The following is an 11,780-nucleotide window of genomic DNA, read 5'->3' on the forward strand; positions in this document are numbered from 1 at the left end:
CGTCGTGCAACCCCCAAGGTCCCCCTCGTTTCTCATGTCGTAAAATGTGGCTTCCGCTTTTAGCTCCCGAGTCAAACTTTCCTTTGTTGCTGTGTGGGGAAAATGCAAGGACAATTTTTTCTAGAACGGTGGGCCCACAAATTTTAGATCACTGTAATGTTTCTTCATTAGGGCTTATGTTCATTTTGGTCTAACTTTAAGCCCATTTCTGAGGCTTGCAATTAAAAAGGACCAATTGTCTATGGGTCTTCGTTTGGGCTGGGCATGGAATGCATGCAGGGTCTTTGTGCCCATTTCTCATATTATGGTGGTTTTGTTTGGGGTTTTTCCTATGCCTTTGCGTATGATTGTTATCTTTGGTTGTGTTTTGTAGATGCTGTATGGCTGTTTCTTATTGCCACGTTAAAAGGAAAAAGAAAAAAAAAGATATGCACACACACAACTTATAGTTTCAATTTTTTTAAAATTAAGTATTGGAAAAACATTTTAAGTAGGGAAATATAGCATTATTACCTTTGATGAAAGATTAAGAAACAAAATAATTTTAACTAAATAAAATTGTGCAAGTTTCAACAAAACAAAATTATTACTTGAATAACTTATACAAAAATCAGTCATAGAATTTGTCATTTAACAAATAACAATTAAAAGTATTTTAGAATATATTTGTGGGTAAAGAATACAATAAGAATGAGTTGAAATATCATTTTACAAGATTTGGGCTTTCAAGAGTATGATTAAAATGGTCCTAAGTAAAATTTTAACTAAATAAAAATTCGCAAGTTTCAACAAGACAAAATTATTACTTGAATAACTTATACAAAAATCAGTCATAGAATTTGTCATTTAACAAATAACAAATAACAATTAAAAGTATTTTAGAATATATTTGTAGGTAAAGAAAACAATAGGAATGAGTTGAAATATCATTTTACAAGATTTGGGCTTTCAAGAGTATGATTGAAATGGTCCTAAGTAAAATTTTAACTAAATAAAATTTCGCAAGTTTCAACAAAACAAAATTATTACTTGAATAACTTATACAAAAATCAGTCATAGAATTTGTCATTTAACAAATAACAATTAAAAGTATTTTAGAATATATTTGTAGGTAAAGAATACAATAAGAATGAATTGAAATATCATTTTACAAGATTTGGGCTTTCAAGAGTATGATTAAAATGGTCCTAAGTAAAATTCTTTTTTAGAAGTTTGAAATGACACAAGTTAAATTTATTTTTAAACTCTCTAGTTTAGGAGCAATAAATTAGTGTTTTGAAAAAATTGGAGGAGACATTTTGAATTTTTTAATGAATTTTAGTACAAAAAACCGTGCATTGATCATATCGTAACCGTTCATGCCCGCGCGTGATGTGCACACGCGACTATAATGTTCCCAATGCACAGTGCACCGAATACATCGAATATCTGCTCGTCCGGAAATGCCTCACTTGGGCCACCCTACCAATTGCACATACACATCCCTAAATTCAAAGAAAAAAAAAGTTCTTTTGTTTCAGAAAAAATAATAGATAAATTTTGAAGTTAAAATTGATTTAGAAAATTGAGAGATTATTTTTATTTATTTATAATTTTTTCTTAACCGTTCATGCCCGTGCGCGATGTGCACACGCGACTATAATGTTCCCAATGCACAGTGCACCGAACACATCAAATATCTGCTCGTCCGAAAATGCCTCACTTGGGCCACCCTACCAATTGCACATACACATCCCTAAATTCAAAGAAAAAAAAAGTTCTTTTGTTTCAGAAAAAATAATAGATAAATTTTGAAGTTAAAATTGATTTAGAAAATTGAGAGATTATTTTTATTTATTTATAATTTTTATTTTACATTGGATAAATTAAATAGAAGGGATGATGATACGACTTTCCCTTTAAAAAAAAACTCGAGCCCCTATTCTTAGGTATAGATCCCGAGTAGAATCTTTAGTAGTATAGTAAATCTTTTTATTTGACTCTCAATATATAATTTCTCTTAATTAATTACAGTAATAAATAGAAAGGAGAAAGAATAAACTACAATTCAGATTCTCAAATGAGGTTAAAAAAGGAAAAAAAATTCTGAAATTATAGTCACATGAATACTCAAAGTTCAATTTTAAAATTATCCAACTATGTGAAAAAAGAGAAAAATTTGTTTGATTCGGTTGCATGACGCCCCTCACTCACAGTAGTGTTAGGATCCACTAATATGGTGTACTTTTTTCCAAGTGAGGTACACCCCCACACTATCCAAACCAAGAAAATTTTCATTGCTTCGGTTCCATACATGCTCAAACAAGTTTTTCAGGTGAAAAAAGCACTGTTTTTATTAATCCATATGATGAGCAAATTACCCTTCTAACCTTGTACATTTTTTTATTTTTATTTTTATGACAATCCATTTAAGTGGTGTTAATTTCCTGGGAAAAAAAGAAAAAAGAAAAAAAGGCCTTGAAGTAGTGTTTCAGCGAGGACGATTCTAAGTTGTAAGCTGTCGCAAACATTTTGCACCTTTGATTGGATTTTAATGGCAGCTTCCGGAAAATGCTTCCTTGTCACTGGATCTCCTGTAAGTTTCAAATATCTCACACACATAACACACACACGTGTGTATATAACTGTGTCGATTTATGTTTGATATGGAACTTTATTTTTGCTCTGATAAAATCTATCTCAGGGTGTGGGCAAAACAACTCTGATTATTAGAGTATTGGAGAGTCTTAGAATTTCAAACCCTAACTTAAAGGTTCAGGGTTTTTATACTCGTATGCGCTCTCGCTTCCTCTCCCTTTTGGCCTTTTAATTTATAGATATATGTATGTTAATGTGTACGTATAATTATTTTTGGGCACTTTTATCTGATAGTATGATGAATTAGGTGAGATTAGGGAAGAAAGTGAAAGGGTTGGATTTGAAGTGGTTACAATAGATGGTCGTAGAGGGCCTCTTGCTTCTACAAAGAATTCAAGGTAATTCTCTCTCTCTCTATATATGTGTGTGTGTGTGTGTGTGTGTGTTTGTGTTTGTGTGTGAGTTTCAGAGATTTTATACAATTATTATGGAATTGTTTATCCTCATAAGAATGGGAGAAGACTTACGGGTTGCATTTTATTGGAATTGCTGAACTAAAGGTTTTTATTCTTTGACCTTCCTGGCCAAATTCTTGTTGTGCCCAAAAAATTTATTTTGATCATCTATAGGTGAGGATAGTGCTTTTGTTATATATAGAGAGATTGTTACATCTGTTATGGTTAGTTATTGCATAGATTGCAACTATAAGGGCAAGAATAATTCTGGTGTCAAAGTAAGGAAACAAAACCACGAGCATGACAAACAAGTGGATTGAGAAAAGTGCGAATTTATCTTCTCATTACCCCCCTCAAATATGGTCGGGATGAAGTGATCAGACTGTTCCGCAATGTAGTAAAACAAGCTGCCGTGAATCTTCTGTTGAAATTATTAGTTTATCGTTCGGTGTTGCCATGAGTTAAAATAAGTTGCTTTCAGTGGTAAAACGAGCACAACTAAATGCATGTTTAGTTGGAATCCGATTTCCCCATCCAATTTTTGTATCACATGTTATGGTGCTTATCAGCTTGACTTATTCATCTGGCAGTTTGAAACACCCTATTTATTTGCATAAACTAGGTTGATTTGACTTGCCCATTTATACGTGGGTTATTTCATGTCTCTTTCATTAACTTCTGAGTTAACAGAAAACTTGCTAAAGACTTGAAGTATTATTATTATTTTTTAAAATTAATTTTGTGTTTTTGTACTTTGATGGTTTTAATGGGCTTTTACATTGAATGCCAATTTAAATTTGTTAAAGTTAATAGCTTACCGACTTTACCCTGAAACTCGAGCTTCTATATAGGGGAAGGGAAGGCCTGCAAAGCATACATCTACGCGTTTCGTTGCTAGATGGCTAAGTTATCCAATGGTAGATATAGAAACACCAAAACTGAATCTTCAGTAACTTTGTGTCCATGCTTTCTATGGACGGTTGTTGGACGGATATATAACAGCAGTGCATGTTGATTTTGGCATTACTAAGCATATAAACATGATAGATTGATCTTGGTTTGAATTTTGATAGCAATAAAAATTTTGGAATCTACTTCCTACTTAATAATTGGAAATACTTCATTCAATGGTATGTGCCACCATTGATCCAGAATTTAATTGTACTTCATGAACTCTTCGATTACCATAATTGTACCTGTATCGCCATGATATGACATGATATGTATATGGACATGGGATACGTGTCCTATACATGGACCAAAACAAATACCGTAAACTCTACATGAAATGATGTAAGAAGGTGAAAACTGTCAAATGGTAGAGAAGCTATCTTGATTTCGAGATAGATGAAAATCCTTTTTTTTTTTTCTTCTTAACCTTATCCCACTTAAAGAACAATAATATCCTGCATTGCACTGTTATATATAACATATAATGCATTTGAAGATGCTTGAAGTATCTATTTACACATACCTAGATTTTGGACAAATTCCCAACTAAATCCTATATCCTAAGATTTGTGATTTAGTATAGTGCGACCTTACACAAGCATTCACGCCTAATTCATTCACCAGAGTTGAGGCATAAAATGGAGAGAGTTTGACTCAAAATCCAATCCGGTCTATTTTAACGGGTTTGGATTTTAATTTTGAATCCAAATTCTGAAAAAAGGGGGTCGGATATGATGTTCATTGAAAGATCCATAATGGAACATTTCACTCTCTTTGAATCATGTGTAGATTATATGGTGAATATATATATCATGTTCATTGGATTCGATCCGGATCTAGATTTACATGAATTCTCTCCAAATTTGTAGTTTGCATCTTTTACGAATATAATTCTGCAAACAATGTTTTCTAAATCATGTATTGACAGATGTGGTTTTATAGGAATGAGCACATGAGCACATACTTCAGCAAGAAGGGCAAAATTGAATATTTGTTTAGAACTAGACAGAACAAAATATTAAATATATTTTGGAAGAAGTATAGATTGTGAATGTTCCTATACTCCGAATGCTCACACGATCTTTTAAAATTTCTTTTGATTACATAATAACATTTCTCTTTTCGTTCTTAAATTGATTAATTATGTTATGCCATCCAAAACCTGGACAAAGTTGAAAATTTTGCAAAGAATCTGGATAACATTCAGGGTGATATTAGAACAGCTTGTTATGCGAGAAATAAAATCTTTTAATGAATGGGGTAGTTATCATCAAATTCTAGGGAAAAAAAGAGAGCCAAAAAAAAAAAATGGTATTCCACTTTTGTTGATATGCCCTAATGAACAAATTGGCTAATTTATATAGTTCTTAATGTCCATGAAGGACACTTCCGATTATCTTAGTTAGATTTTCTACATTGTTATTTGATCTTATTATCTAAAATTTATGAGAATGTTCAGTTTGACCGGTCACTAGCTGCCATATATTCTTTCTTATATTTTCACTTCAAGCATCTCCCATAATGGTACCATCTTAATTGACATTCGTCTAAAACATCTTTTGCCATGGCAGCCCAGACTCTCTTAGATGGCCCACTGTGGGAAGGTACAGAGTAGATGTTGCATCATTTGAGTCATTGGCTTTGTCTGAGATGCAGGTGGGTCTTTTTTTATTTTTTATGTTTTCATAATAATTTCTAACTGACAAGCTTCTATAATAGATGTGAGGTTTTTGTCTACTCCATGAGAGTAGTTTTTGGGCAAATTATTTATGGATACTCTGGTCCTATAAGCAAAATCATTTTCTCCATTTTACTAAGGGTTGTTTTCATTATCTTTCGCCAAAACCCTTATATCTTCACTCTCTTTTGCCACTAAGATGACTTTTTTATTTCTCTCTCTCCAAAATTGTAGAATTTTTCTGCCTGTCCTTTATACCAAATAAGAATAAAAGTTGTCTTATGCTTTATACTCCGCTTTGTATCTAACTTTTGACTTCCTTCTTGCAACTTTATATCTTTCAAAACTTTCTTCCTTCTAGTTTTTTATTTTATTATATATGTATATTTCAAATTTTGTAACTCTTTATCTTTACTATTGCTTTGTCCTCATTCCATCACCAGATCTTCCATCCTCTCAATCTTAAAGAAATGTTCTTTTAATAAGTTCAGGCATCATACTCCACATCACATTTGGTTCATCGGTTCATCCTCAAAATTTTATTTTATTTTTTTAGCATCTTGTTCTTAATAGCTCTTCTTTCTCCCATTTTAAATTCTAACTCCTAGCTTTTGAGTTTATAACTTCTTCTCTTTCCTGATTGTCCAATAATATATAGTATATTCATTTAAATAGGCAGCCTGTGTTGTGAGGTCAAGCACTTAACTTTTGCAAGTTGGCCGATCTACATTTCCTGTTAGATAAAAAAGAAGAATCTTACTTCTATTTAATCCGCATGTTATTGAAAGTTCATCTCTCTCTCTCTCAATATGTATTTGTAATCATAAGATTATATATCACTCCAAGCATATAGCCTCCCAGCATCATTCTTGTTGCAAAATCCATGTCCACTATGCTTTTTGTCAACACTTTTCTCGTACCTTTTATGATTGTTTCTTACATGACCACACAAGTTTTCTTGTATAAGTATCTTCTTCTTTTTTTTTTTTTTTGATAAATTGTATAAGTATCTTCTCTCTTCCATGTATTCCTTGAATCAATGAACCTATATATTCTAATAATTACACCTCAATGTGTTCGTCTATTTATAGTTTGGAAGTATGAGTGATAGTTGTATTAACTATTTTTCTCTTAGTACAACATTAATTATCACGATACTAATAATCCTCCTATATGGACTGCCTTGTTTGGGCATATTGCCTTATCCCAAAATTTTCAGTGTTTTTTTTTTTTTTCAATAGTTGGTACTTACACACCCCTCTCTAAGGAATTGTTTGTACCTAGCAAGAATCGATTGTGAGACCTGATTCTTCACGAGGCACCAGAACCCAAGTCTTTTCCAACTAGGCCAACCCCTTGGGGTTAATTTTCAGTGATTATATCCAATGTTTGAGTTACCATTTAAGTTTTGCGTCCGCTTTGCAATTCTAGAAGTGGTTAGTTTATGTGTATTCTGTTTTTAGGTCAAGGAAGATACTGAGCTCTTCATCATTGATGAAGTTGGTAAGATGGAGCTTTTCAGTTCTTCATTCTTCCCTGCAGTATTAAAAATCTTGGAATCTAATGTCCCAGTCTTGGCTTCCATCCCAATTCCGAGATCTGGCCGAGATATACCTGGAGGTACATACTTTCACTGGTACTTTCTTAATTCAGCATTGTTTTAAAATGTTTCTCAATAATAAAAAACATTATACTTTTCCATTAATGTTTGTTTTTTGGTTTCCATATTGTGTCTTTTTGTATCCGTACAAGATTCATGTCATGAGAATTGGATTGGTTATCTTGATAAGAGGATTTTCAAACCTCTTATTAATAGTGTAGCAATGCCTCCCAATCTTTCAGTCCCTTTGATGTTGTTGACATGACTCGTGTAAAATTCTGCAGTTGCGAGGCTGAGGAATCATCCAGGGGCGACGATTTTGACACTGAACACTAGTAATCGGGATTCTATTAAAGAACACATTTACTCCCAACTGCTGGATTTACTGCACAAGAATTAGATGCTGCACAAGGTACTCAAAACTTTCACCTTGTGCTGGTGTTTCCTGCAATCTTGGAGTGAATTCCATGAGGTGATAAGAAGTTTAATGACCTCCCTTTTCAACATGTCAACTATAAGTTTCTTGTATGGTCATATGTTGGTTACATAACCCACACTACTACCTTCCAAGCAACCAAAACCATGTGTGGAGAAGTAGAAGCGGCTTGTAGTCTTGTTAGTGATGGGACCCTGGTCCCTATTTGGGGTTGTATCTTCTAATATAACGCATTTTGTGTTTGAAGATGCACTACCTAAAAGTGCTTTTTTGTGTTGGAATTGCTTTTTAACTTTTCTGAAAATGATGTGTTGAATTTAAAGTAGTGCATCTATTCTGAAGTGTTTTTAATGCAATTATGCAAGAATATAGTAGTAGCAATTTTTTTGTTTTGTGTTTTTGTTTTTCTAGTTTGGTAAATACTCATGCACACTCATAAATGCCCATTCCAAGTCTCAAAGCCTCCCTTTGATAGGAAGGAAGAAAATTAAATGGAGGGGAGAAAAGAAGATATGAATCAAACATGGAAGAGACTGTGTCATTCCCTCTTTTTGTTTAGTTGGATAAAAGAGAAGACAGATAGCCTAGCGGTACCGGACTCTTTCTTCCCAAAGGGAGATTAGAGGTTCGAATCTCGGTAGAGGTATGTGTGTGTGAGTATCAACTAAGGAAAAAAAAAAAAAAAAAAATTATAAGGAAAATTTTGTAATTTTAAAGCTTTTATAATAGCCTTGTCTTTTTTCTATGATGTCTTCGGTCCATATTTGGAGGAATGAAAATTTGTAAAGGAGAAAGAATTACTTATCCATTCTCTTTTCTCTTCTCTCTACCAAATGAATGAAGTTTGTTTCTTATCTCCTATCTTTCCTCCATTCCTCTTCCTTCCTACCAAACAGAGAGCATTCCAGTTTGAAAGCGGGGGAAGTTATACTAGTTATCCTAACCGAATTAGGAATCTCAAATAAGGAAATGATTAATGGTTTGATTCCTATAGCTTGGAAAAAGAAAAAGAAAAAGAAAAAGAAAAAGAATAATAATGTTTAACATAAGACACTACTACTAATAGTAAGAGAAAATCAAGGAATATTTTTTTGATAAGATCTCCCACTAACATTTCTCTAACCAAGAGCAAAAAGAGATCTTCCACCAATTTAATAGATCATGAGAGCGGAACAGTAAAACCTTTGGGAAGCACTTTATGAAAGGGTTGTGATATTTAACAAATATTTTAACTATTTTTGCGAAGCATATTCGGAACGCGATTTACTGTTCACACCAAGATATTTTCTTCCCATTTAAAGGCTTACTCGTCTTGAAATAGTGGTGTGAATGAGCTAGGGCGTCCAGTAACAGTTTCTAATTTGTATTCATTTCCATTTTCCACATATGGGCATAGAATTTCTTGGTCTTGTCAGGTACACGAAATTGTCCCGTTGGAGTCTAATGGTGTCTGTCTAGGTTGGGCCATGAATTAGGGCTCAATCATAGGGGCGTTCAAAGTTGATTACAACGTTTTGCCAGAAAGGAGTATTGGTTGGAGTGGGTGTGGGGGTCCCACTTCATGAGCCCTATGATTTAGTAGTATTTATTTTAGACGGTGGGTTGGTGAAGAGACATTTTGATTGTGAACCTCAATTTTTTTATTTAATTTTTTAACAAATTTTTATCTTTAGTTGGCAACATTGGTTTGTTCAAATATCCCTTTTCCTTTACTCTTTCTTTATTTACAAAAATGAAAATAAAATTATTCAATTAAGGACATTAACATAAACAATATGAGCGTCACTTTAAAGAATATAAGTGTCACTTAAAAAGGGGTTAAAATTTAAAGTGAGAGACTTCATTTATCATATTAAAACACTTAAATTTAAAAAAAATATATATATTAATGCTGCATCTGTATTTTGAAATTGAAATTGGTAATAAGACAATAATTTGGAACTCTCAAATATAACTTTTAAAAAAAAAATTATTTTACAATTAGCATTTAAAATTCCGCTTTTAGTGTCTATATTTCAATTTTAACAGATAAATTTGTTTGTCTGTTTCATGAAAGAATTTCAATTTTAATTTTAATTCTAAAACGTTAATTTGATGTTCTCAAACCTAATAAACACTTTAGAATTGGATTTTTTTTTCAATTCTAATTTTAAGGTTCAAAGTTCAAACAGTGAGTCTTTCATATTTTAGCCCTCGTATGCATGCATGGAATGTGATGATGATGTATACGATCTTGCCCCTTTGAATAGTGGTGACGGTGGAGGTGCACATGGCATGTCGGAATAGCTCTGACCATCACTGTATATATTATACATACATACATATATATATATATATATATATATATATATATAGGAAATCAACTACTTGTATATATACTAACATAAGGCCTTTTATGGACATAAAGTGCTCTTATCCAACCTTGTTATAGGGATTCTGAATATTTCAGAATTACTGTCATTTTATTCTCTTCCGATCTCTCTGCTCTGAGCAGAATATCTCTAAGCGGCACAAAAAGTAATTTAACTGTCGCTCTTAAACGTTGTTATCTCATAATAATTTAACCGTGGTACAATCGTTCAGAATTAATAATCGACATAGAAACATAATTATAAATGTAAGATTCACCATAACATTTTATATATGATTCGTGTCACTTTTATTCCGCTTTTCATTGTTCCATTAGAGTTTTATTTTTTATTATAAAAAACGTTTGTACTTGTACAAGTAAAATGTAAACACCCTCAATTAAACCCAAGACTCTATCTCACATTATTTTTTTTATTTATTTATTTATTTTTTAATGTAAAGGATGAGTAGGTAAGTTTTTTTTGACAATATAAAATAAAATACATTTTTTTTTTTTAATTTAAGGACCCTATTTTTTTTTTTTTAATCACAATTACTGGATTAATGTTGTGTGATGGGGCATGTGGTTTTGAGGATCACATGCATCTAATAAGCATGACTATTAGATGCATGCATTTGTTACAACATTACTGTAAAACTCACATGGCATGCTCTCATGTTTGTTTAATTAATGTGGGACAAATTCAGCCAAAACTAAACTCAAATTAACAATCCAACCTTGGTCGATCTGTAATGATTGATGGGCATGTTATTATATTTTCTCTCCAAAACAATATTGTCATTGAACAATTTTTTTGTCTTTTAGTCACCATGTTGAGACTACAACTAATTTGCTTTGGAGTTCGCTTGAGTTGACAAGTCATCTCTGGAGGATAATAATTTTTTAATTAATTAAATTTTCATTTAAAATTAATAATTTGATAATGAAATGAATTTAATAATTCATTATCAATTATGATTAATTTGATCTTATAATAATATGATCGAACAAGATATAATATAATATGTTATGAGATATGAATTTTTAAAAAAATAATCCGATAAGTTATCTAACGGAATCATGACGGATTCGATTTGAATCGAATTCAATTCCAGGCCTAATTAAAAGTAATGGATTCTAAGAGTACACTTTTGTGTACTATAATTCCTGGTTCAATTAAATTGAGGATGTGACCCCACATAATAAAATTAAATCAATAGGTGATGTATTGCATGAGCGTTTGTATTTGTGTTGTAGGATTGATGTAAAGTATTTTATGGTTGATTTAAAATGCAAAGATCTTTTGTACATGAAGATGATATCGATGCCACGTGGAATTCGATGAGATATTATTTTTTATATTTTCTCAAAATAGATTCGAAGGTTTTTATTTATTTATTATGTTTTATAGGGTAAGTACTTATATGCATTTCACAAAATCTCCCAAATTCCATATTTGAAGATATTTGTTATCTTTTTTTTTTTTTTTTTCTTTTTCTTTTAGAAAGTCAAATAATTTAAATTTCAACCTTACATGTTAGATAAAAATACCTATTGTGGTAGTACATAAGAGTACCTTTTTTGAGGGAAATTCTATTTTTAATTTTTTTTCTATTTAATTTTTATATGCGAGCTATATTTGCCCTCTATATCCTGCATTTCACTTTTAAAATAAATGATATTATTATTTCTAACTCATAAATAAGAAAATCAAATGTTTATGAGTTTAATCA

The 11,780-nt window shown here is 31.8% G+C and overlaps 1 protein-coding gene across 4 annotated transcripts; it reads left to right on the forward strand.

Moving 5' to 3' along the window:
* Window positions 1-2,408: 2,408 nt before the first annotated feature.
* LOC132283881 (uncharacterized) lies at window positions 2,409-8,089 on the forward strand. 4 transcript variants are annotated; one of them, XM_059785917.1, is made up of 6 exons: window positions 2,409-2,575; window positions 2,684-2,771; window positions 2,885-2,975; window positions 5,555-5,639; window positions 7,125-7,281; window positions 7,546-8,089. In XM_059785917.1, exons 1-6 carry the CDS (start codon window positions 2,534-2,536, stop codon window positions 7,659-7,661), a joined length of 579 nt encoding a protein of 192 aa, XP_059641900.1. In that variant the 5' UTR covers window positions 2,409-2,533; the 3' UTR covers window positions 7,662-8,089. The 4 variants fall into 4 exon arrangements, with proteins under 4 accessions (XP_059641900.1, XP_059641901.1, XP_059641903.1 ...); XM_059785918.1 differs by lacking the exon at window positions 2,684-2,771 and having other exon boundaries at window positions 2,410-2,575; XM_059785920.1 differs by lacking the exon at window positions 2,684-2,771 and having other exon boundaries at window positions 2,432-2,575; window positions 5,560-5,639.
* Window positions 8,090-11,780: the final 3,691 nt, after the last annotated feature.

This window comes from Cornus florida, unplaced genomic scaffold (genome assembly GCF_030987335.1).
Source record: "Cornus florida cultivar Cherokee Brave unplaced genomic scaffold, ASM3098733v1 CherokeeBrave_3.0.0_Hap2_Chr11, whole genome shotgun sequence".
Taxonomy (NCBI): Eukaryota; Viridiplantae; Streptophyta; class Magnoliopsida; order Cornales; family Cornaceae; genus Cornus; species Cornus florida.

Bases quoted from the DNA above. Each gene is read 5' to 3' on its own strand.
- LOC132283881 (XM_059785917.1), top strand. From the start codon at position 2,534: ATGGCAGCTTCCGGAAAATGCTTCCTTGTCACTGGATCTCCT. The intron at 2,772-2,884 runs GTATGCGCTCTC...ATGATGAATTAG, and splicing joins GGTTCAGGGTTTTTATACTC to GTGAGATTAGGGAAGAAAGT. The intron at 2,976-5,554 runs GTAATTCTCTCT...TTGCCATGGCAG, and splicing joins GCTTCTACAAAGAATTCAAG to CCCAGACTCTCTTAGATGGC.